The following is a 24,777-nucleotide window of genomic DNA, read 5'->3' on the forward strand; positions in this document are numbered from 1 at the left end:
TTCTTTTTCTGGCGCTTGAAACTATCCGATAGGGTTTCTTTCGGTGGTTTCTTTTCGTGTCGAACCCCACCCTCTTTCCCTAACATGGGTAGTCGGTTTATAGAGCCCCTCGAATTTACCAACACACGTCAACCTCACTTTCTTGTGAGCCCCAGTAACATAAGGCTTTATAATAGGGTGTAGCTGCATCGCGTTGTATCATTATTCACCAAGTGTCATCTATAACGTTTTACGTTGCGTAGCTATTTCCGACTTATTGATTGTTTTTGTGCTATTGTGTTTCTGTGATTTCGTTAACCAAGAGAAATAAACTTAATTTGAAACATGTAAACTACTGTACATTTGTATCTTATGTGAAGTTCAATTATCGAATTGTGGTATTTTTACTCTTCAATCATCCGACTAAGTATAACCGGCACATGAGCGGAGCGTGTAAATGTGTATTGTGTGAAAATAATGGTAGATAAAACCAAAACACCAAAAACTAGCGGCACTGGAGTCCGGTTCACTTTAGGTCAAATGACAAATAGTTTATGTTAGTTTATATGTGTTGTTTAAACTATAAGAATGCAAGTGTTTCTGTAGTGTAGTGGAAAAAACAATGCCTCATGCGCAAAATTTTTGGGTTTAAATCCAGTTTAATTTTTATCTTTTTTTTTTTTATTTTGCAGACTTGTAGAAATGCCGGTGGTTAGGGCTATTCGGGTCAGGTGAAGGTTTAAAATCATAAATAACGTTAAAAACAAGCATTTTCAAACATTTAACCTGACGTTACCTTCTTGACCTAAAGTGAACCGGACTGCAGTGCCGCTAGTTTTTGGTGTTAAAGTATCTACCGAAATTAATAAGAAGCGTTTATCGAAATGTTTTTAAATAAAAACTTGCTTTCAGAAAGTTTCAGACAGCAAAATTGTCGTTAAAGTCCCAAAACATATCATGACAAAAAGACAAACTTTATCAGCCGGACAAAAATGTAAAAATGTATCTTTATGTCAAATTGTGAGATTTGTCACAGTTTTGCTAATTGCTTTAATACTAATAGGACGATTACATTTTATTCTAAGCCAACTGCAACTATGTATACACTCTACCCCTTAAATGAGTGCCGTCTGTTCGCTAATAAGACAATTCATTGTTACAAAATGTTGGACTCCTCTAAAATGCGCAATTTACACAATTACTAAAAAAAACTTATTGTGCTTTTTGGCAATTGTACTCTTATACCAACGTTTCAACGTCCTATATATATATAGGTACCAATAAAACTTATGAAAATGCTTACAGTTAGAGCTATTATTAGGGTGGTGATAAAGGTTTGTAATTGCAATAATGACACTAAAATTTAATCTGATATTGATTACCGTTCAAAGGCAGTGTGTTGGTGCTAGTTAGAATATTACCTTAAATGCATGTGAGAATATTACCCAAAACTAAAGGAGTATCCAAATATGGAATTTTAATGTTATTCCAAATACAAACCCATACCCCGACCCTAAAATACCTAGGTAGTATGGATGGTATGGCAGCTACACACCCGAGACTATTTTTTTCAAGTTTGATTGCACACTTGAACAAGCCCTCGAAAAAAGCCTTCGGCAAAAATTTATATTGTTTTCTTGCGTTATTGACAAAACATTAGGCCTGGGCGCTAAATAAATTCTGTTTTCCAGATTAGTTACATTAGTTAACCAGTGGCGCAAATGTATTTGGTGGTTATTTTGAGATTTTGTTAAATATTTGTAAATCGGTTAGCTTTTTCTTGATGAGGTGCACACTTGACTGGTTCGTGCACACCCTAAAATTTCTCCTTGCACACTTGCACACTTAAAAATTCTTCGTGCACACCCGAGATCTCATCAAAATGTGCCATAAAATCCAATGTGGATAAATGCCAGTTTTACATTTTAAAAAGTTTCAAACATTTTATGAGTAGATTGTGTTTTTTGAGTAATTTATTAAATACACAAATATGCAATGTGCATAAGATTAGAGGAAACTTTTAGGTCATTTAACAAACATTCTTCTACAAAGCTTACCTGTTTTATAAAAATACCCTTGATTGTTAGCAAAAAATTCAGACCCAGTATTTGTGTAAAACATGACTACATTTCGACAAGTGCTATTTTCATCATCAGGTCGTCGGAATTGTATAATTGTAAGAATTGTATTTTTTATTATCACTTTATTATTTTTTATTTATCAGAAATCAATTAGTCATTATAATCGCTACAAAGTTTTAATTCAACCCACCCTGATACAGTTTAGTAAACTTATGAACATTATATACCAGTTTACTTCTGTGTCAAGATGATAATTGACGTTGTATGCCAACATGTTTTGTGTAGTTGTGGTTAGTGGCAGCTTATTGCAATATTAATAAGTAATCAGACATATTTGTATGTGCATTCAGCGTTTTTGGTACTAATAAATTACAAAAACTTAAAACAATCAGAAGGTATGTATGCTTTATTTGATTTGAAAATTACTTTTTCTCCAATGAACAGATATTTTTAAATAATAAACCTGTCGAAAAAAAATGTCTGCCAAGCGACATAAATTAGAAATTGAAATCGTCAAAAATCGCAATGAAAGACATCTTGATAAAATAAAGGAGACTTTGAAACAATTTTCAATGAAATATGGCTCGAAAGGTGAGAAATCTTTTGTTGGAAAATGTAATGTCATCTTACCCCAGTTGGCAGAACATGGTGGTCCTTGAGTCCACACGCAACACCAATTTCAGCAGGTGTAAAGCGAGCGATAGTAGTCAAGGCAGGACAATTAAATGCCTTTGGTGCAAATTTCTGTGTGCAGCCCCCCAAAAATTGCATGCAAACATTTTTTAAACTAATCCTGCACATGCAGCTGTCATGCTCTGCAAACTGGATCTTGTCCTTTTTTTCAAAATGTGCTTTTCGAAGAACTTGTACGCTTGTTATTGGTGAAAAACAAGATTCAGGCTGCATTGTAAAAATGTTTAAACTGATAATATATATATATATATACCACACGTTAAAGCAATTCAAATTAATAAGTTTTGTATCCTGTGCATGTCTTTCTAAAGCAGTGGCTTTTAGTAGGTTTAGAATCACTTGTATAATACTAAGTGATTGTTGTCACTGGTGTTACATCATGCTTAACAGACTCCGTCGTTAAACTGGTGGAGTGTGAAAATGAATTGGAAAAATTTCTAATGGAGCACGAACCACGGCCAGACAATATTAAGATCGCCAAGCGGTCACTTAATAGCATCAAGGAATGCTTGGACTCTGTGAGAAAAAACGAATGCAAAGATACTATGGCAAGTTATAGTTATATGCATCTGGTGCCGATCTAATTCCTGATAAAACCAATTTCATGCAGTGCATTTGCAAGCTTTTTTTTTCGCTTAACCAGTCCAGTCCGCATACATAACATTAAAACAACTATTATTGAATTTTTTCAGTTTGATGTTTTTGCTGAATCTACTTTGCTTCTCGTGAAGATATGTTATGCCCAAGGCAATCTTGCTGCCTGTCAGGAGTATTTTTCCGAAATCAATTTATCATCATTAATTCAAGCTTCACCAAACTTGTACCTGCTGCGAATCTTGTCCGAGTGTCTGGCTATCAAAGGTATGAAATGCTTTTTTGAAAGTTGTCACATAGTTGAAAAGATGCAGAAACTTTATTTATAGTTTGTTATTGCCAGGCATAATATCAACTTTATTGAGCTCTTATGGCAATATTTTTGCACAGATGTTTCTGTGTCTTTTACAGGTGGCCTTCATGAGGGTAAATAACACTAAATGCGTGTAGTACAGTGCACGATAAAAAAAAGACAATTGCCAAAAGAGCTTTGTAAAGCTTATGCAAAAACTTTCCTTACTTTTACCATTGGAGGCAGAAAGGATGTTTTTCGTGCATTTTTTTAAAGCTTAAAATATGGATTACCCAAACGTATGCAAAGATGAAATATTCATACTGGGATCAGCTCTGAAGCGTTGATCCAAACTTATCCAAGTTGCAATTTTGTGGACTAATTAAAGTTAAGGGTTATTCAGGTTATGTTGTGGGTTTGCGATACGTACTCACATTATGTACCACACAGTGTTTGGTACCACTTGCTTTATGTGTCAAATTATCTGAACTTTTTTAGGTTTGTGCATTGAACAAGACAAAACGTCAGCTGAACCAGGAATTGAAAAGAAAGCTCTTGAACTTTATGAACAATCTGGAGATTTGCTTTTTAAATACTTGATACAACGAGACAAGGTATCAAAAATGTTTGAATTGTCATGTAAATATAGTTGTTGCACAACCTGTTTTGTGAATAGATGTACCCAAACCAATCCAGCAGCGCTACTGATGATTGTATTGTAAGCTCGGTAACAGAAGGGGCTATTCAGAGAGCTGCAGTTCTTCATTTAAAACACAAGTAAGGGTTTGAATTTTAGTACTTTGGTTTGCGAAGCATTTGTCAGTTAGGCATTGTAATGTGAGTTTTGTTTTTGCAGGGAAAGCTGGAAAGGTATTAACTTGTTGAGACATGCCATGAAGGTTCTACATTCCCACACATACCATATTAGACAGGTAATACAATATTTATATACTTACACCTTATCTACTTTAGTCTTTAATTTATGCTTCTAATTGAGTTCAATGAAAAATCTCATGAAACTCTTTATGACACTATTTTTAGAAATAAAAAAACAAATTATTTTTGACAAAATCCATTCAATAACGTGTACATGTATTCACTTTGGAGAACACATTAACCATCAACAAGATCTCTGGAAGTTGTGTTTTATTGTCAGAATTTCATTGTATAGTTTTTTGAGAATGTATTTTGTGATATTTTTCTGTAAATTGCAGTCTCTTGCTTGTAAACTGGCAACCATCCTCCTACGGGGCATGTCAAAGTTGGAATATAGCAAAGGAATTGTGGAGGGAGAATTTGAAGCCTCATCTCCGTCGACATCTTCATATGGAATATCAGAAAAGAAGTCAGAAGCTCGTAACATAATATCGCTTGGTGGCGGTGGTTCACCTAGTTCGGTGGCTTTTACAAATAGCAGTCAGGCAAAACCAAAGTTTTTTCTCGGAGAAAAGTTAGTCTCTCGGCACTGCACAAAAATTCTGGGTTTTTGTTAAAGTGGGCATGTGCATTGACTTGATAGAGTTGCATGGAATATGTATGGCATGGTTAGTGTAGTGGTGTTCCATTTTCTTCATCTTCTGTAGTAGATCTATAACAATATTTGCTGTGGTAACACTTTTAAAGGTGGTTCGGCGCTAACATGTGATTCCCTTGGGTTGCAAATAAAAGTTACATGTTGAAACTTCTAAAGATGTGAAGGAAGGTTTAACAGTAATTTTACACCAGTATTGTCCTGATCAAATGTAATGTCCTTGTATATCATGTAACATCAACTTTCCTGCAGAGGTTTTTTAGTCAAAATAAACAAATTGGACGCCAGCCAAATAACACATAAAACTAGTGAGACTGTGCTCAGCTGTTTCATAAATAATCCCGTGTTTCAAAGCGTTAAAGCTAATGTGTCACATTGATTAAAAAGTTACACTGCTTTTTTGTTCCATGGTGTAATCAGTTTCAGTTTCAAAGCATCGCAATCAAATTCTATCACTGAAATTTGTTTAGTTTCACTTTCGATTGCACTGTTTTGTCCATGGCTATGTCACCTTTCTGTTCAAAACCTTTAAACAGCACTTTTTATTTTTCCCTCAAATCAAGAAACGTGGTTTATTTGAAACTAACATTCACACCTCACTTTGTTGTAACAGTTTGTATTGCCTGCAATGTCTGGATGCCTGTGATATGTTGATCAAAAATAGTAATGAAACAAATACTTCTAGTTCAAAAGTATATGCATCCCAGTAAAAAATATAACAATAAGACTACCATGTATTTAGTTCTGAAATACTGATTTTTGATACTTTGTAGTCCTTAAGTTCAATGAGTAAAATGTTGTTTCTGTTTTTCAGATTGTTTTCACCAACATCGGTTGAACAAGAAGCCATTCTCCTAATCAGGATATCAGAAGCTATGGTAAGAATTTTTTGACATCATGACTTATATTAGAGGGCAGCTAATTTTTCTCTAAAGAGAAATTGGCTAAAATTTTTGTTTTTGAATTTGTTTCAAACTAAAGAAATATTTATTTAAACAATTAAAAGACATTTGACAGTTTTAGTATGTATTCATACTTTATTGCATGCAATAAATCAAAACATGCAATTAATTGTAATAATCTGTGGTGCTTTTCCTACCTTGTTCAGTGTTTAATGTTATCCTACTTACTCCACAATAAGTTACCACAAAACCTAAAAGCAATAATTTTGGTTAATTGCAACTTCAATTTACCAAGTGTTATGTGTAACATACAAATGCCATGAATTCTTTCCATAATTTAGGATTCAACTTGCAATAAAACATTTATGTGTAATTGACTTAAAGTTCTACAATGGGCATTTGTTTAATGGTGAATATAACGGTCCAAATAGATGTAAAAAGGGCATTTGTCATTTATTTTTCTACCTCAATTTTGAATCTGTAGGTGGGTAGCTAACCTACGAACTGTTTCACTTCCCCAGTTGAATATGGATCCTGTACTGGATATGTCTCCTGTTCATGCAAGTAGCAGGGAACACACTTTACTCAATGCTGAGTTTTTGTACAATCTGCTTGGCGTTGCTTTGACTCCACTTGGACAGTTTAGTCTTTTTAGTGCGGTAAGTTAATCAAACACCAAAATTTTAATTGTTTTAAGCCCAATTTGATGTTTTTCATGAAAATCTTTTCTTATACATGTTGAATTTAGGAATAAATATGTAGATTAAACAGGCCTTTTCTTTAATGTAGTTATAGATAATTCTGGTTAAAAGTTGCTCTGATTGAAAAGTTTTTTCTTGCTGTAAATTTAGAGACTCCAATACTGGAATATTTTTGTGACCAATGATAGGTTATAGTTTATGATCCTTCATGCAATGAACAAAAAATATTACTTTAGCTCTTAACATCTTCTTCTTTTTATCTTTATTGTGTCATAGTGCATTGAAAAGTCCCTGAAATATGCTTTCGACCGATTTCATCTTTGGCAACAGTTTGCTCTATCACTACAAGCTTCTGGAAAGGTAAAACATTGGAATAATTAAGTTTTCTGCAGACAGTGCACACTGTTTCGACATATTGGGTGTCATCAGTGCAGTTGGTGACAAGAGATAGGCCGTGTTGCCAGTATAACAAGACTATGTCACCCCTGTTTGTTGGGACTAAAAAAGTTTTATTTGGAAACAACAATTGTCAAAACAATTCTCTCATAACAAAGACTTTATCAGTGTTTGGTAAAGCCAGCAGTGTCCCAAGCCACACTTTTGTGACATGAGCTGGTAATACAATATTATTAGACCAATATTAGTACTTAAATGCTCACAACATTGCTAAAAGACTGGTGCGATTGAAATAGCTCAAATGATCTACATCCATATGCAATAAAGAAGAGTTCTCAGTAACAGAATGTATTGATTTAGGTTGAGCGAGCAATTCAAAGTCTTGGTGAATGTTGTCGTATTGAACCTGGCAATCCACTTCCAGCCCTGCTAGCTGCTAAGGCTTGTTACCAACAACAACAACCGCCAGATTATGATGAAGGAATCAAGTTCAGTAACATGGCACTGTCAGCCACCAAAGCCGATACAAATGATGACAATGATGGTTTAAAGTCAGTTGCTTATCTTTGTTTGGGCGTCGGATTGTCACAAAAGGCATCAGGATGTGAGTTTGATTTTGAGTTCTCATGAGTTAAGCTTTGTTCGCTGGGTGAAAGAAATCATGGCGACACAATTGCACTAAAACGATCACCAAGTCGAAATTAGCTCCACAACGTTGCAACGTTATCGATTGCAAAATAATGAAGGGCACAATTGGCGGATAATGGCTCAACGCGCTGCAGCTACATCGTTCATATGAAACAACAGCTGGGTTATTAAGAGCATGGGAACGTATTGCGACAGGGGTGTGTAACTTGCAGTCCATTGAATAAAGGCTCTGTGGTTCGTGGATTTGTTTGGATTTTAAACAAAGTGTGACCCGCTTAACTATTCCAGTGCAGTGGTAATGAGCGAATCCAATTTTGTTTTGTTTTTCAGCAAATCTGATGCCATTTCATGAGTCTTAACAAACCGCTTTCCAGTTTAATTTAGCTAACTGTAGAATGTTCGGTGCCAAACAAAGTAAGGTCGCGTTATATAAAGTGCGGTCCGCGATCTAAGCATGTTGATTGTATTTTGTCAATCAGTGATCATGGTGACTCATAAAGGAATGTTGAGCTCACTGTGGGTTAATATGCACAACACATATTGAGTGATACATTGTTCCGATGTATTGTTGCGTTGCAGGTCTTTCCCCTTCAGAAAGTGCTGAGTTACGAAAAGGTGCAGTGGAGGCTTTTGCAATGTAAGTTGTTCTGTGGTTTTCATAGTGCCTTTTTAATAGCAACCAAATAGGGATAGAACAACAACAAAATGAAATAAATCTCTATTCATTCATTTTTCTGTACATAATTTACCATATCGAAAAATATCTTTGGTGAAGCCGTTTACGTGATAAACTAGCTTAGATTCAATTTATAAATATATTTTTTTATTGCTAACTTCGAGCTAGTTGGACCACAAAGAGACAAACACCAAACAGTTCGTTACACTTTTACTATTTAGCAACGAAAATTTTGTTAATGCTTCACGGCAACAAATTTTCCACCTATATCTTTTCAAATATTAACCATGTAATACATAAAAAGTTTCAGCTAAATTTTGTCCCATTTTTATGCGGCCAGTATAAGCAATGCCCCGTGTTTGTGTTTTACAATTAACTAGTTGATTTCGCTTGGTGACAGAAAACATGGAAACGCAATAGCACTAAAACAATCACCAAGCCGAAAATAGCAACACAAGCAAATAGAAGGCCAATCGTGGATTCGCGCTGCAGCTACACCGTATTATAAAGCGTTGTTTGACCGGGGCTCACAAGAAAGTGAGTGTGGCGCGCAATGAATAAACACGACTGGGAAGGGAGCATAATCGAAATTAAGTGTACACAATTAAACGCTGTATGTTGGAACCTTGCAACCTAATTATATAGTTTTTGTTGCAGGGCACACGCTGCAGATCCGGGTCACCACAAACCGTGTCTCTTTCTAGCTGTCGAGTTCGCTAGAGCGAGAAAACTGACCAAAGCTTTCAAGAAGGTGATCATGAATTCACTTTACAAAAACTCGAGTTTTAAACCAACGTTGGTTACTTGGTTGAAATAATTTTTATAAAGATATTTGTGGCAATAATGTAAAACATTTGGCTTCAATTCCCGCTTGGAGGGTTTCTTCCGGTTAATCGAAAACTCCGTTTAATTGCATAATCGGATCTTATTACAAAAGCTGTTATTAGTTAAGATGATATTCCGGTTAAATTCATACTGCACTTCAATAATTAATTGTTTATCGCTACTTAGAAAAATAGACTAAAAACTTTGACAAGTCGTCCACCGTTTCATGTTTAGATTTATATATTTCGCCTAAGTAATAGGCATCATCAGTATCTAAAACAAACAGCACCAAAAATCGTATGCAAGTTAAACCGTAAAATACAAACAAAAGTAGTAAAAAACCTGCTGACGCTAAGTTGCAATTGGGACCTATACTGTATTCAACACAGTCAAAACACACAGCAGCAGCAAAGGAGACACGTTGTAAAAACAACGACAGAAACACTGGTGAAAAATGAACGCGCAAATTGCGTACAGGAAAATATACTTAAGATAATATTCCACTTTAACTTATATTCCGGTTAATTTCGTGGAAAGGCTTCACAAATCGGAGTCGCTATAAACTATAGAATCGTTTGCAAGTTACGTGTTTTTCTCTGTCATCGATTCAGGTTCACCAGGCGCTTGATCTCAACCCTGAAGATGCTCAATCTCTCCACCTCCTAGCATTGCTACAGACATCGCGTAAACAATATCAGGAAGCTAAAACAACACTTCGCTCTGCCCTGCTCATGTACCCTGATAACTTAAGGTGGGTACGAGTCCAGTACTTTATTCAAGTTGTAAGTTATGGCAGTGGCTAGATTTTTCTAGCCCACGCCTTGCCATGTGGTGGTCACTGGTGAATGCTTGGTGACCGGCTGATTCGGTATGGCACCTTCAATATGCCTGGCATGTTGTGATTTACATATGAGTGTGCCGTGGTCGCTGGTGTGCATAAACGCTTTAGGACTGATCCCAGTTATGAATTTATATTTATTTTATGGCAGTGGTGTTTTACATCGAAAACTTTAAGATTTTTTAATCTACACACATAAATGATAAATATACATCTTGTTAAAATTTACAAGAATAAAGTAGGCTGCAGACAGTGAACACTGTTTCGACCCATATGATCTCAGCAGTGCAGCTGTCGACAAGACATAGGCCATATGAGCTAATGTAGCCATCTTCTAACATTTCAGTTTGTTGGAAGTATCAGGCTGCATGACTTTATAAACCTGTTTTTGATGTAACAACTGAGCAATTCCTTTTTGCTATGACTATCCATATAGCTTCTCGAGTTTAAGGTGTAAAATCGTTACAACAGTGCTTGCCATATTTGAAAGTTATGGCGGTTGTTGTGGCTCTTGTCCGAATTATGTTGTGTTTCGTTCAGTTTGTTGGCGACTAAATGCAAATTGGAACTTCACACGAACGAACACGACGAAGCACTGAGGACTTGTGATGAACTGATGAAACTGTGGTCGCTGAAACCGAAAAATGTTATGTAAGTCTGAAAACTTGGTGTACGACCTTTGTTTATTCATTTTGTTTAATGTAACTTGAATTGTTTGTTTTTCTCTCTTCCAGCATAGGGGTTCGATAAACGTAGTTGCATTCAAGTTTTTCGCATTGAAAACTGAATTCAAATACAGATTTGTTACTGAGAAATAAAATCTTGCGAACAATTATATGGAATAATGTCTGTCCCTCTTATTTTGTTACAACAAGCATTTTTTGCAATATTTTTACCATTTGGTAAATTCCAAACGAATCTCGGGAAAAAACTGGCATATCCCGGGAATTCCCGAAATATTTTCAACCCCAATTCCCGCATCGTGACCTGTGAAGTTTTGTTTTGTTGACGCAAGTATTCCATTTTTGGCCTGAATCATACCACCGTGACATTTCGTGTTTTGCCGCCACGACGTTTGTTGAGCTAACAATAATGTTTATTACGTCACAGAGGAGCTGGTGGTGTGATCGGATCTGAAAGGGTAACCAGTGACGCACGGAGCGTGACGAACCTGTCAATCGGAACCGAATTAGAAACAGGTTTGTATGTTGTCTTGCAAATTATTAAACATCTGGTGGTTGAAATGCCACTTTGGTTATAGGCCAGTCTTTTGGTGATTGTAAGCTGTCCCCCTAAATGGAATGGTTCGACCTTTTTAATACTTATGAATATTTTCGCGACCCACAGGTGGATCACCACTGATCTATGGCTTTTTTCCTTGCTGCACCCCTTTCAAATCACCAACCAATTTTCGCACCCCCTGGATTTTTGTACTTATACAGTAGAATAGACCTAACCAACCTTAATGATTCAGCATCCCCGCAGCCCCTGGGAACAGTTCTCGCACCCCTGGTTAAGAACCCCTGGTCTATGCAATACATTAGCTTTCTTGTGGTTACAATCTATTTAAAACACAGTATTAGGTTTTAAACGGGTTGGCATACATCTTGGCAGGCAGGTGAATGTAATATTGCGACGTGACTTGTTACAACTCAAAACGCCAAGTCAACTTTCACTACATGTTTTCGTGTGGAGTTTATTAGCGACTTTTTATCTGTGAGATTTTCTCCCGTGTTCAAACCGAACGGCAGATCGATTTCCTGGAAACCCGTTTTACAAACATTTACCCTTATCCAAGTTTGATTAGCACACAACAATGCCGCGGGCTTTCTGCTAAGCAAACCTCCCTTCAAAACCTGCGCTTATTTTTCAGGTTCTACTTTTGCTAATTCAATCGCGGTTTCAAGATGGGAGCAAACTGCGTCAGATCTTGGTTCATACGCTGATCTTCAACCGAGGTGGAAAATTAGACGCTTGTTGAGTTTGTTTTAAAGCACACCGCTCGTTGGTTGTTTACTGCAAGTGCTGTGCCCGATTTTACACTTTGCACACAGTTGACACATGTTATTGTTGATCGTAATGTCAACGACCTGCAGTTGTGACGCAATGGTGGTGGTTATTACGTTATTATAGTGACGCAACGCGCCCTATTTTGCATTTGGAGGAAACTAAAGAATTTTAAAATTGTGGGTGGATTTGGAATTTAGCAGTGGGCGCCCTTTGAGAAACGGTTCTGTTTATGCATGTCTCGGTATATTACGTAGTCTTCTTACAATGTTACACATAGACAATTGCTGCAGACAATGTGTAACAAAAACGACACACATTTCGACAGTCGGGAGTGAATGTGGCATTTTCTCCCGATCATCAAAATTGCCAAGTTCTGAGTGTACCATGTTAGTAATTTGGGGTACCCAATTCACAAAATAACTAAAATCCGTCAACTATATTGTTTTATATCATTTTCAAAGTATATGGGGCAGCAACGACGGCCGAGGCAACCTTAAAACTCACTGAACTAACACAACTATTCTATTGTAGTAATATCGTTGTTTGTGCAACAGTAAACTTATATTGATTTGTCAAAAGCGTTCCGTACGCGTGACGTCATAAACGCTATCGTTACGGTCCTAACCACTAAGTTATTAGTCGATTCGGTGCACCACTAATTTTACCCCGGTATCCAAGTTAACAATCATATATATGTACCGCCCTCCAGTGGGAGGTTTCTAATAATTTGAATCACCGCAGGATGGCGCACTTGTGGTCGGTTCACAGTCAAGTATGGTTACAAGTGGCGGAAGTTTATTTAACGTTGAAACGATATGACGAAGCTGAGATGTGCGTTGGCGAAGCCAACCAACTTTATCCGCTCTCTCCTAACGTGGTTTACATGGTAAGCTACAATTTTATACATCTATTGCATCTTATGAATAAAACCTGAATGTATTGGATCTCCTGTTAGTAGAGATTTTTGAGGTGACTAACTTATAGATTGTGATACTACATATGCATGCAAGATATATCTCACATAAATGGTGAATGATTTTAGACTTGTCAAAGTTTTCAGTCTGTTATTATATGCGACTGTTGTCTCCATCTGTCGTACTGAGTCTCTGGTGACTCGTGATTGCATAATATACTACACAGTGAATATATTTGATTGTCACAATCTAGCGTTGCAACGTAGCTTTTATGGTTTTAAGTTTGAGAACAGGCGAAAAAGTCATAAGTTCAGAAATCTATTGGAAAAATTATATGGAAACTTACGTCATCAACCGCTGTTTTTAGCGCAAAACAAGTTTTTAAAAACTTCGTCGTTCCCAAAATGAAATTGGGAAATCGCACTTAAAATGCGTTGAAAAATGTGTAAAGCGCCGAAGCTTAGATATAATAGCGGCTTAATCGTGTCTATATTTAAACTTATTTGTTTACCTCCTGTTGCATTCAATTTCAAAAGGTAACAAACAATTTTTCTAAATCTTCACAAATCCACTGATATTTCCAGCATTACCGCCTAATGTGCCCTGGAACAAATGTGCAAAAAATAACATTTCATCTGATACAGCGGTCATTATTATGTTTTGTGCGCAGAGGGGTCGACTGCACGAATACAGAGATGAGCTCAACGAAGCTTGCATCATGTACAACAATGCTCTTGCCATTGATCCGACTTACCTTAAAGGTGAAAGGCTTTTGTGTTTTTGTATGGGTGTGAAAGCAAATGTTGGTTTAGTGAGGGTATCATCGATTTCTATGTGTATTTGATAAAGAAATACTGAGGTCATAGTTTGTTGATTTTACATTCACCATTATTTGCCAATTTTTGTTGATTTAAATTGTTTAGTGATTAACAAACCATCAGGGTCAGACTTTTTAGAATCTTAGTTTGTTGGCTTCGCATTCCGGGTTGGACATTAACTTTTGCGTAAATCAGCCAAATAAAACCCAAATTTTGTGTAAATAACCTTACACCAGACCCATTGGAGGCCTTATACTGGATCAATGGTCGGTTCAGGGCTGATCCCATGCAGTTATGAATGTATGTTCCAATCGGCCGAAATTGCATGTGTTGCTTGCAAAGTGTTTGAATCATTTTAACATCCAAGTCGAGGTCTCAACATTCACACATCAAACTAAACTAACGATTTTATATCGATGTGTTTGCTTCTTTTAGCGATCGAGCGTCTTGCGACGATTCTCCGAAGCAGCGGAAAACAGAGTTACGCGAAAAAACTGTTGCAGGACGCTGTGAATATGGACGTAACATCACACACTGTCTGGTAAGGACTGCAAAAATATAATAAGACACATTGTCGAGTTTTGCCTTGTTGGCACAACTAGAAAAAAGTAGACGAGTTTGCCCAGCGTTCTGGGGTTAGTGAAAACTCAAACAGGCTATAAACTGCTGTTCTGCATAATTTGTAAACAATTAATTATTAAGCAGCTAATCTATTAAATTAAAAGCCTTTTCACGTGTGACATGATACGCTAGTAATCTTCCTGAACATTCTAAGTCCCATTTCGAAGTAGTTTGCTTGCAATTAACTGCACTGAGTTTTAACTGATTCGGCAAATGTTTTAACGTTGTTTAACAACTTGTTGTCTGTTGTGACGTTATGATTTTTTTTTTTTTTGAAATTCGGTTTAAGAAAGGCAGCCCTACTGAGTGACCTTATTGTGAACGACACATCACAAAAGTAACATTTCTCGCTCCAATGTAAATTTTTGGCGTTTTTAATCCAAACGTTTGTGGGAATTTAAATGAGAGTTTAACATCCCATGACCGTTATATGAGATCAAATCAACTGTCCAGTAATAATGGATTTAATGGATAAATGGATTAAAAAAACTTCGAATCCAGGGTTTAACTGGGAATTCTATTTAAAATAAATAATGAAATGATGTTAGGAAGGCGAAATGTGTATTTTGTACCTTTGAGTCACTGATTTTGATTATCAAGGGTTCCAGTTAGTGGTGGGATTCAATGTTTTTGTCAGCCGGTTCTATTACAAAAGTCATATTTTTCAGCCGGTTCTTTTGTAAAAAGTCCATTGACAGTAACCAGTAGTGCTAACCGGTTGGCGGATCTCATAAAATTTCGTGGGACAGTTCTATTGAACCGGTGCGAACCGGCTGAATCTCACCACTGGTTTTTGCTGTTTGATACACCAAACACGTCTAGTTTTCAACCATCGTGTGGTTGTTGTGTTTTCAGGCGACAACTTGGTGAAATCCTGGAGACCGAAAATGACGTTGATGGAACAATTGAATGCGCAACTTCATCTCTCAACCTCGAGATGACTTCGCCTGTTGTTCCATTCAGCGTGATTGGGCTGGAGCTTTAAACCAGTTGGGAATATGTAAGCTTAAATAATGCCACGCTTTACTGCGATTGGCGAAAAAAATGTGATACCTTTGCCCTCCAGCTGGAACACGACAGGACCTTTATGCTGGTTCGCTGATCTCATAACATTTCGTGAGACGGTTCTATAAAATCGGTTCGAACCGTCTGAATTCCACCACTGATTGTTCTAACATCTTTTGCTCTCAATTCGGGAAACGACAGGCCCCTTGCAAGACATGCAAACTATTAAACCGATGCCAGTTTATTCCAGAGAGTGGGAAATTTCTTAATGAATGCCTAGAAGCAGCAAATTGCCGTTGAAAATCAATATTATATTTTGGTACGGCAAAATACACCACAAATCGTCTTGGCCTTTTGGAGGAATCAACAACATTATTTTGACCTTCTTCTATGTTGGATTTTTAAGCATTTGTGGATTAGTATTTGTCTGGCGTTGATCTGTGCAATGTGTTTTATTATGTTTATTGTGTCGTGTCATCGCTGTGCAATAAAATATGTTAGGAATTGTGTTTTGTTCACGAATTGCAAAAATGTGTTACCGAAAACTTCTGCCTATAATCCTATATGTTCCGCATTTGTGCTGACAGGAGCTCTTTCGTCGTTTGCTGGCAACAATGTCTTGAAGTTTGGATCCAATTAAGTTTTGCTCATTCTGTTCTTTGTTGAAAGGACGCCCGCTACTGCAAACAGGTAATATAGAAATACCTTGACGTTGGTAGCCTAATGCGTATTTTTCGGTTTGTGTTATGAATGCTTTTCGTAAACCATCAACTACAGGTTTAACGTTCGTACACAATTTGATAATAGATTGCCCAAAGTGTTTGTGACAACGAACGCATTTTGACACTTTTTTAAATATGAAATTCGTTGTCCTGAATCAAGCTATTCGAGTTGTTTACATAAGTTTTTTAATACGCAAAATACGGTAAACTTCCCAAAGAAACCTACAACTTCATACATAAACTTCATAAATCCTAAAAGACGCAAATGTTCTTGACAACCCTGTAAAGCAGATATGTGGACCGCTGCACAGTTAATAACGTACAGAGAGATGGTTGCAGTTTTTAATGGGAGTTTCAAATTGCCGATGAACCTGTAGATGTCTAACGAGAGGTAAACTTTTAACCCGCAAACAAATTTCAAAAGTTCCCCCCATCTTATCGTGGTGTGTACGTTTCGATCGTTAAGGTCGTTTATCAAACCTGTCACCAAATTATGAAATGTACAACAAACCAATTTTTCTTTTGGTCTGAGACAAGTGAGACGTTTGTAACTTTAAAACAGAAGACATTTTCGGACGCGATTGGTAAGATGGTTTTATTCAAAAATGGACTGATAATTAAATTTAGAATATTTTGAACAGACTGAAAGCATCGAATTTGTACATGGTTATATCTCTTGTCGGTTATACTAGTTAACAAATTATAAAATCTGTATAAGTCCGTTTCGAAATTCGTATTGTAAGGATTTTAACAATAAAAGAAAGATCTATGTCAATAGATGTTAACTTTCACCTCCTACTTCTTTGCATAAAAGTATGTAAATTGACGCAAAAATGCTTGACAAAAAACGTCTGATATTAGTTTGCAAAGAACTGCGGACAAACCTCTGCAAAGCAATTTATATGTCACCACGCAATTTAGTGTTGGTCTCATTGTACACTGTTCACCTACAAGCAAAGTAATTAGAGTCGGATTTAAAACTAGCTTATCTGTTGTGTTAAGATTCTTATCCATAGATTTGTGTCCGATTTTAAACCAGCAGAACAATCAGGGATTTTTATTTGATCGTCAAACCCTCGGAACGTGACCATTATATTTTCTGTTTTCCGACTTATAACCAAATATGGCAATGACGAAATACTTTGTGTAAAATGATGTGTAAGAAAAAACGGCTAACATTTTTTAACTGTCCCGGGAAAGTTGTTTGTAAGCAGACTGTATTTCTTGTTTAGAAACTGTAGTATTGGTTAGTCCGATGGCTGTGAATTGGCAAAACATTATTTGTCTTAAAATACATCTGTTGACGTGATGACGTGATTTCGTTTCATAAACAAATCATTTCTTAAACATTAACAACGATTAGCAGCAGGCGTTGACATCAGCCGTATTACATTTCAAATGACCAGAGAAAGAGCTGTTTTGCTTTTCCTGTTATGATGGTGTTGTACTTGCAGTGAAAATTGTTTTGAATTGTTCCCTTTCATGATTCATTTCGCTATTGTATTTGTTTTTAAACGTTTTGTTTCTTAACAGAGCACGCTGTATACAGTAAAGAAACGTTATATCATTTGTGTTTCCGGCATTATAATTGTTCGAGGCTGTCGTGTCACAGCAGTTACGTCCATCGATGACTGCTTGTTGCAGAAGCCGGGTTACCTACCGCCGTTTGTGGCATTTTCAGCAACTTTTCGAGCCTTGCGTTTGTCGGTTATACTTAATTGTTTGCCTGCTTGGTGTTTGTATGAAAGCCTAGTTTTTGTTTTCCAGACGATTTTTAGATTTTTTTTAAAATTTACCTCAGGCTTCTGTGCATCTTATAATAATATATTATGCAGTGAAGTAATTTAGTTCGGACAAAAGAGATTAAAAAATTTGACGAGATGTAAATTCGCTCCGGCTACTCCTTAAACTGGACTTCAGCGCTTCACGCAAGTAATTAACATAAAAGTAAAACAAACGAGCGCTTCTATAACGCCTGACCGTCTCGCCGTGGCGCTGGGCGGCATCAAAATGACGCCGCTAATTGTGTGTTGCTTCCTGCAAGTTTCCACCATTGGAGTAAGCGCTCGCGCCGCGCTCCAGCACCGGGAAACGGTTGAAGTTTCGCCTGTCAATCATCCAGGGCTGCCAAGGTCACGTGACCAGCCTCCTTTTTCTGGTTTCGAACGCGACGCGCGCCTTCCCCGCAGTTCACGCAGAATGGAAAGCGCGTTTGTTGCCGAATAAACGCTCACAATGGGGCGCGCGACGGGAAGAAAATGTCACTGTTTAAGTTTAGAAACTGAACGAGCCCTTGCCATTTGTGGTTCGCGTAACAACATGAGCTTGTTGTTTTCTGCAGGTAGATATAGCCGTGTAAGCCTTAATAGGCACCAAGCTGTAAAGTACAACTGTTTGCATCATGAAAATGTGACCTTGATTGAAGTAGACCCAAGTCGCAAACGCTGTAAAGGTAAGGTCTAAGATTTTATTCTTCAATCTATTCCAACGCCATGGTTCTGCTTGATTTTGAAGACACATTCTTATCTGTAGTATGAGTTAGAAAATCTGCTAGAATTGAAAGAGTAAACAACCTCAAGTGGTTAAACTGGACAATGTTGACTTTGTATTGTGTCATAAGATCGTTAGGCTGAGAAGGAAATAAATCGTTCATCCATAACGGCCATACCTTCCGGTCTAAAAACGCCATTAGGCAAAAACAATGACGCACCCCTAGACCATGCAATGCGCGCATATGTTGATGCAACTAAATTGCGCAAAATTAGCTTTAACTTGCCAAAGCAGGGTTGTAAGCAAGCATAATGTGGTCAACCATGTCCCTTAATTTGCATAACCTTGAGATTCATATTTTGCAACACGTTTGAAAATTTGTCTTGCCAAATTTCTTGTCCCACTTAAATTTACACAGCCGCAAAAACTTTGTTTGATTTTCGTGATCCTGGAGCGTTTGTAGTTCGTACGTTGAAGCACTTGTAGACTTAAATCAATGTTTGCTTTATCAAAGTGAGCTATTAAAATCCACACCATTGTATTTGCGAGCCAGGGTTTGCTGTGTGCATTCATTGATTCCAAACCAATTCAATCGATTTCGCGTAAGTCCTGTTTATCTGCCGCGAAGCTAAAGTTTCGGTTAAAACTCTATATTTACCATCATATGTTCATTGAGTAATTAATGGAAGGCGGCCAAGAAAATAAGAAAACATTTGAAGTGGGTGTGAGCCTATTTGTAGCAATCAAGATGTAAAAAACATAAAATTTGTAGTTAATAGTCAATTACATTGTGAAGTGTTTCGCGTGTGGGACTGAGACTGCCGTAATTGCCAAGAAGTGTCTTTATCTCACAAATTTTGTTGCTAAAGTTTAAAAATGTACATTGGTATATAACCAGTTTGGAGTGGGTTATGTAAACGTTTTCATTTTCACGTACAATGATCATTTAGTTCAGGCCTGACTGCCTAGAAATTGTCTAACGTTGTGGCATCGACCTGGACAGTCTCTATCGCACAACATGTTGTTAGACCAGTGGTTCCCAAACTTTATCTGCTCGCGTACCATTTTTTGGGTTCATGCAGCGTTCTCGTACCACCTACAATAATTGTCAGAAAACTCCAGAATTCGCAAATAAAAAATGATGGACAAAATGTTTAATGAATAAAAATGTTACTAAACTTTACTAACTAACTTTACCTTAGTAACTTTAGCCTTTAGTAACCAAAGGCTCGTAAATATTAAACAAAAATTAGTCAAACTTTTACCGCCCTGGCTACAGTGCCACTGTTAACACAACTAGTAGCATATTACAAAATCTGACTTTAAGGATTTATTACGTCGTAATAACAGATTCATAACGTCATAATACACCTATTTCGTCACAAAGAAAGCCTGCTTTACAGTTCGATGCGTCAATCAATACACCAAGGAATTAGAATTTAGTAGGGATACACCAAGGAAATTTTATATAGTATGAAATTTCACGCTCTACGTAACTTGTGTAAATTAAAATAATTACGATAATCTAGAACAGAGGCGTGCAACATACGGCCCGCGGGCCAGTGTCCGGCCCGCGGCCCCTATTTTTGTGGCCCGCGCAGACTTCAAATTACTCTAACAATTATGAATACTTTTTACTGTTAGAGCATGTAATGTTGCTATTTGTACATCATTACTGGTATCTTTGACTTCGTACAACGTGACACAATGATAAGGTTTTATCCACTGTGACGCCATACCCCTATTGTTGCACCATAGTGGGCATTATGAAAAAAAAGTGCCTTTCTAGCAATGATTCAGTAACATGATTTATATGTGCAGTAAATATATTGAGATTTATACTACAAAAAGGTTAGCAATGTGAAAATGTCTTGCAGCAAAAAAAGAAAGATTGATTTTGAAAGGCGAAAGTTTAATAATGAGTGGAGTATAAAATACTTCGTTGTTCAAAATCATCAAGATGTAGTTTGCTTGATTTGCCAAGACACTGTTGCAGTAATGAAGGAATTTAATATCAAGCGACACTATAGCACAAAACATTCAGCTACATATGATACCATTGTGGGTCAATTGCGAGTTGACAAAGTGCAACAGTTAAAAAAGTCCTTGAGCAAACAGCAGCAGGTGTTTTGTAGTTACAAAAAAGACATCGAACTTGCCACAAAATTGAGCTTCAAGCTATCTGAAGCAATTGCCGAGAAGGGAAAGCCGTTTAGTGATGGTGAATTTATTAAGAATTGTTTGGAGATATTTATTGAAAATGTATCTCCGGAAAAGAAACATTTGGTGGACCAAATAAGCCTTTCTCGTTTTACAGTGGCTCGCCGAACAGATGATCTTTCAAAAAATATCGAAGTTTCTCTGAAGGAAAGAATAAGGAAATGCTCTGCTTTTAGTATTGCTTTGGACGAGAGCACAGACTTAAGCGATACTGCCCAGCTAGTTGTTTTTATACGAGGAGTGACGAATGAATTTGAAGTAATTGAAGAATTTTTGGACATGGCAAGTATGAAATCGACAACAACAGGCCAAGATATTTGCGAGGAGGTAAAAAAAATAACGAAAAAATTTGAAATAGATTCTTCTAAGTTGGTTGGTATAACCACAGATGGAGCCCCATCAATGGTGGGAAAAAATAACGGATTTGTCAAAAGATTCTTGGATGCTATTGAAACTGAAAATGTTTTGGTAAGCCATTGCATCATTCATCAGGAAAACTTGTGCTCAAAAGTACTGGATTTTCGCGACGTAATGAAAAATGTGGTTTCCTGTGTTAATTATATTCGAGCGCGAGGATTAAATCATCGGCAGTTTAAGTCGTTCATGCAAGAGGTTAACTCCGATTACCCGGATGTAAATTATTTTTGTGCAGTAAGATGGCTTAGCAGAGCTGCCACTTTGAAAAGATTTTGGAGTCTTAAGCATGATATTCAAACTTTTATGGAAAGTAAAGGTCAAGACGTTTCCTTTCTCAAAGATGAGACATGGCTGAATGATTTTGCTTTTTTAACTGATATCACCTTTCAGAACTGAATGTGAAACTGCAAGGAAAGCATCAGTTAGCGAATAAGATGGTTGAACAGATTTCTTCATTTCAAGCTAAACTACAACTCTTTCGATCACAGTTGAGCAAAGGATTCCTGACTCATTTTTCTTGTTTGGAAAGTAGAAAAGTTAAAGTAGAAGACTGCGTAAAATTTGTTGCGATGATTGAAAAGTTAATTTCGGTATTTGACTTTCGCTTTGAGGATTTTCGGAAACACAATGCTGACTTTCAACTTTTTGCTCATCCATTTGACCAGGTGGTGGAGAATATTCCTTGCAACTTTCAGTTAGAAATCATAGATTTATGTCGATCTCAAACGGGCCTACCAAGAAAATGATTTAATCACTTTTTACAGAAGCTCACCCGATCCGTCTGGAAGTCCCCGATTAAAATCGGCTGTGTTACGCAGAATAATGCGTTTCTTATCGGGCGGGATTAGAATCTTTAGAACCTGTGTTATAACACAGCCCGATTGCGGACGGTTTTATCGGTAATGGCAGTGGAGCATTAAATTTGTGTTTTATTGGCAAATATTATTTTTGCTGTGATAATAATCGCAGGTAAATTGGGTTTTATATCAAAATGGCAGTTAATTGTAAAACAGCAAGACAAAAACAAATGCATTCTAAGCTGTAAAATGAATATGTTAAACACTAAAATGAGCCAAGAATCAAAATTGAAGTACCTGATTGGCATCAAGGTTCTGGCAATGAAGCAATGCAAAGAGACCTTTCAGTGAGAAGAATTTCAAGTTCTTACCTTTATATGAAGCAAAGTGAGGACCAGCACATTGTCATATGAGGGCTTGTAGATTGGATTTGAATTGAAATGATTCACAGTAAGTGGCTGCCTTGTTACTGCCTTTCTAAACTCAACTCTTTCTGTATTTCTGGCTCATGTTATTTTGAATTTTAGCACAGTTAAAAACCCCAATATTGAATATTAACTCTGTTTTATAACACTTAGACTGCTTATTGGTGACTAAACTCAAGCCTCTTTTGTTTAACCCATAATTGTCAAGTCAAATGAGCATACACTTTATCTTTATTTTTTTATTGCAGTTCACCATCTGGAAAAATGCTTAAAGCTTGAAAAAATCAACAGAAACATTCCATATCAAAAAAATTGAAGAAACTCTTTCATTGCGGAAGAATTTTGTCGACAAAAACAGCTCTCTCTTAAAGTGTCAGCAAAATCATTGATGTATACAACCTGTTACTTGCCTCACAGGAGAAAATTGTATGTCGAGATATGCACCACATACTTTAGTTTTACATGAATCAAATCGGAATATGTGTTATTTCTTTTCCACTGTTCTACCTGCCTGCAAGTTTATTTATTAGTTCTTATACCCAAATTAAGAATTTGTATTCAAACATTTGTAGGCGTTGATATTATTTTACCTCCATGGTGATTATGGTCTCATGTAAATTCTGAGAATGTTTTGCACTCTGATGTAGAATCGGACAGTGAAGTGATTCATCAGACATAAATCGAGAACCTCTAGTTTTGACCAGTAGTCTGCATGATAGCATGTTGTAACAATTGGGTGGTTCAACCTCATTTTTCACATGATATCCGGTTTAATTTTCTTGATAATTCAGCAAATCATCACATTTTCAGCTGTACAATATTGTTTCCCCTTTTTGTTTTATTTTAGTCTGTTTACTTAAAGATCCTTGTTTAGTATGTACTATGTACTTGTAAATGCAGGTTTTAACTGACCAATCAACCAATTGCTGTGAATGTAATTATTTATTCTCTTCCCATTTATTTCTGCTTTCATATAACTATGGGACTCAACTTGAAAATGTTGAAGTGTGGAAATTGGGTTCATAAGGTGCTTTTTCCATCAATAAAGTGTTGTCCTCACTGTGCATTTGGTGTTTCATCATTTTCATTAGTACAGGCTTTAACGTGTTTGAGACCACTAACGGCTTGAGGTATATGGAAACGGTTTTTACACGCCAACTCTAAACAACATTCAGTAAACGCTTGCAAAATATCGTTTAAATCTGATCATAACCTCGTAAATGAGAGACGTGCATCATAAGCGAACGCAGGGCATGACCGCTTTAAAAATGATTTTTGCGATGTCGAATTATGTAGCCTATCAAAGCTCCAGATTTTAAACGGTTTAAGATAAACACAAACGGTTTTCACAGGTCAACTCTAAAATACATCCAGTAAAGGCATACAAAATGTCGTTTGAATCTGATCATAACCTCGTAAATGAGAGGCGTGCATCATAAGCGAACGCAGGGCATGACCGCTTCGAAAATGATTTTTGGGCAGTCGACCAATGTAGCCTATACAAGCTCCAGATTTTAAACGGTTTAAGATAAACACAAACGGTTTTCACAGGTCAACTCCAAAATACAGCTAGTAAACGCATACAAAACATCGTTTAAATGTGATAATAACTTTAAACCGTTTAAAATCTGGAGCCTGTACATGCTATATGGGTAGACCACGCAAAAATCATTTTACAGCGGTCATGCCCTGCGTTCGCTTATGATGCACGCCTCTCATTTACGAGGTTATGATCAGATTCAAACGACATTTTGTATGCCTTTACTGGATGTATTTTAGAGTTGACCTGTGAAAACCGTTTGTGTTTATCTTAAACCGTTTAAAATCTGGAGCTTCTATAGGCTACATAATTCGACAGCGAAAATCATATTTAAAGCGGTCACGCCCTGCATTCGCTTATGATGCACGCCTCTCATTTACGAGGTTATGATCAGATTTAAACGATATTTTGTATGCCTTTACTGGATGTATTTTAGAGTTGACCCTGTGAAAACCGTTTGTGTTTATCTTTAACCGTTTAACATCTGGAGCTTGTATACCATTGGTTGACTGCGCAAAAATCATATTTAAAGCGGTCACGCCCTGCATTCGCTTATGATGCACGCCTCTCATTTACGAGGTTATGATCAGATTTAAACGACATTTTGTATGCCTTTACTGGATGTATTTTAGAGTTGACCTG

At 36.8% G+C, this 24,777-nt stretch overlaps 3 protein-coding genes across 6 annotated transcripts in view; all 3 read left to right on the forward strand.

The window, feature by feature from the left end:
• The first annotated feature begins 2,487 nt into the window (after positions 1 to 2,487).
• On the forward strand, positions 2,488 to 16,033 carry LOC145238210 (tetratricopeptide repeat protein 7B-like). 3 transcript variants are annotated; one of them, XM_080101302.1, is made up of 22 exons: positions 2,488 to 2,651; positions 3,144 to 3,301; positions 3,446 to 3,614; positions 4,138 to 4,253; positions 4,316 to 4,416; positions 4,496 to 4,571; positions 4,854 to 5,089; positions 5,985 to 6,048; positions 6,594 to 6,731; positions 7,050 to 7,133; positions 7,530 to 7,773; positions 8,397 to 8,454; positions 9,151 to 9,244; positions 9,930 to 10,069; positions 10,697 to 10,807; positions 11,267 to 11,355; positions 12,030 to 12,114; positions 12,908 to 13,052; positions 13,751 to 13,841; positions 14,334 to 14,439; positions 15,375 to 15,519; positions 15,586 to 16,033. In XM_080101302.1, exons 1-21 carry the CDS (start codon positions 2,537 to 2,539, stop codon positions 15,502 to 15,504), a joined length of 2,550 nt encoding a protein of 849 aa, XP_079957428.1. In that variant the 5' UTR covers positions 2,488 to 2,536; the 3' UTR covers positions 15,505 to 15,519; positions 15,586 to 16,033. The 3 variants fall into 3 exon arrangements, with proteins under 3 accessions (XP_079957428.1, XP_079957427.1, XP_079957429.1); XM_080101301.1 differs by having other exon boundaries at positions 15,375 to 16,033; XM_080101303.1 differs by having other exon boundaries at positions 4,854 to 4,984; positions 15,375 to 16,033.
• Positions 16,034 to 18,536: 2,503 nt separating this feature from the next.
• Positions 18,537 to 24,777, forward strand: part of LOC145237936 (muscarinic acetylcholine receptor M2-like) — a 19,262-nt gene continuing 13,021 nt past the window's right edge. Inside the window, exon 1 of the mRNA XM_080100938.1 lies at positions 18,537 to 18,698. The gene's annotated coding sequence lies outside the window, so the exon portion shown is untranslated. The remainder of the gene's footprint in view (positions 18,699 to 24,777) is intronic.
• Positions 20,266 to 23,659, forward strand: LOC145237938 (general transcription factor II-I repeat domain-containing protein 2-like). 2 transcript variants are annotated; one of them, XM_080100940.1, is made up of 3 exons: positions 20,266 to 21,242; positions 21,315 to 22,620; positions 22,844 to 23,659. In XM_080100940.1, the coding sequence occupies exons 1-2, from the start codon at positions 20,603 to 20,605 to the stop codon at positions 21,767 to 21,769; spliced, it is 1,095 nt and encodes a 364-aa protein (XP_079957066.1). In that variant the 5' UTR covers positions 20,266 to 20,602; the 3' UTR covers positions 21,770 to 22,620; positions 22,844 to 23,659. The 2 variants fall into 2 exon arrangements, with proteins under 2 accessions (XP_079957066.1, XP_079957065.1); XM_080100939.1 differs by having other exon boundaries at positions 20,266 to 22,620.

This window comes from Phallusia mammillata, chromosome 7 (assembly GCF_965637545.1).
Source record: "Phallusia mammillata chromosome 7, kaPhaMamm4.hap1.1, whole genome shotgun sequence".
Lineage (NCBI taxonomy): Eukaryota > Metazoa > Chordata > Ascidiacea > Phlebobranchia > Ascidiidae > Phallusia > Phallusia mammillata.

What these genes read in the sequence shown, in the direction of transcription:
- LOC145238210 (XM_080101301.1), top strand. Translation starts at nt 2,537, where the DNA reads ATGTCTGCCAAGCGACATAAATTAGAAATTGAAATCGTCAAAAATCGC. An exon ending in CGAGTGTCTGGCTATCAAAG is followed by an intron (nt 3,615 to 4,137) that starts GTATGAAATGCT and finishes GAACTTTTTTAG; the next exon opens with GTTTGTGCATTGAACAAGAC. An exon ending in TCAGGATATCAGAAGCTATG is followed by an intron (nt 6,049 to 6,593) that starts GTAAGAATTTTT and finishes TCACTTCCCCAG; the next exon opens with TTGAATATGGATCCTGTACT.
- LOC145237938 (XM_080100939.1), top strand. Translation starts at nt 20,603, where the DNA reads ATGTCTTGCAGCAAAAAAAGAAAGATTGATTTTGAAAGGCGAAAGTTT.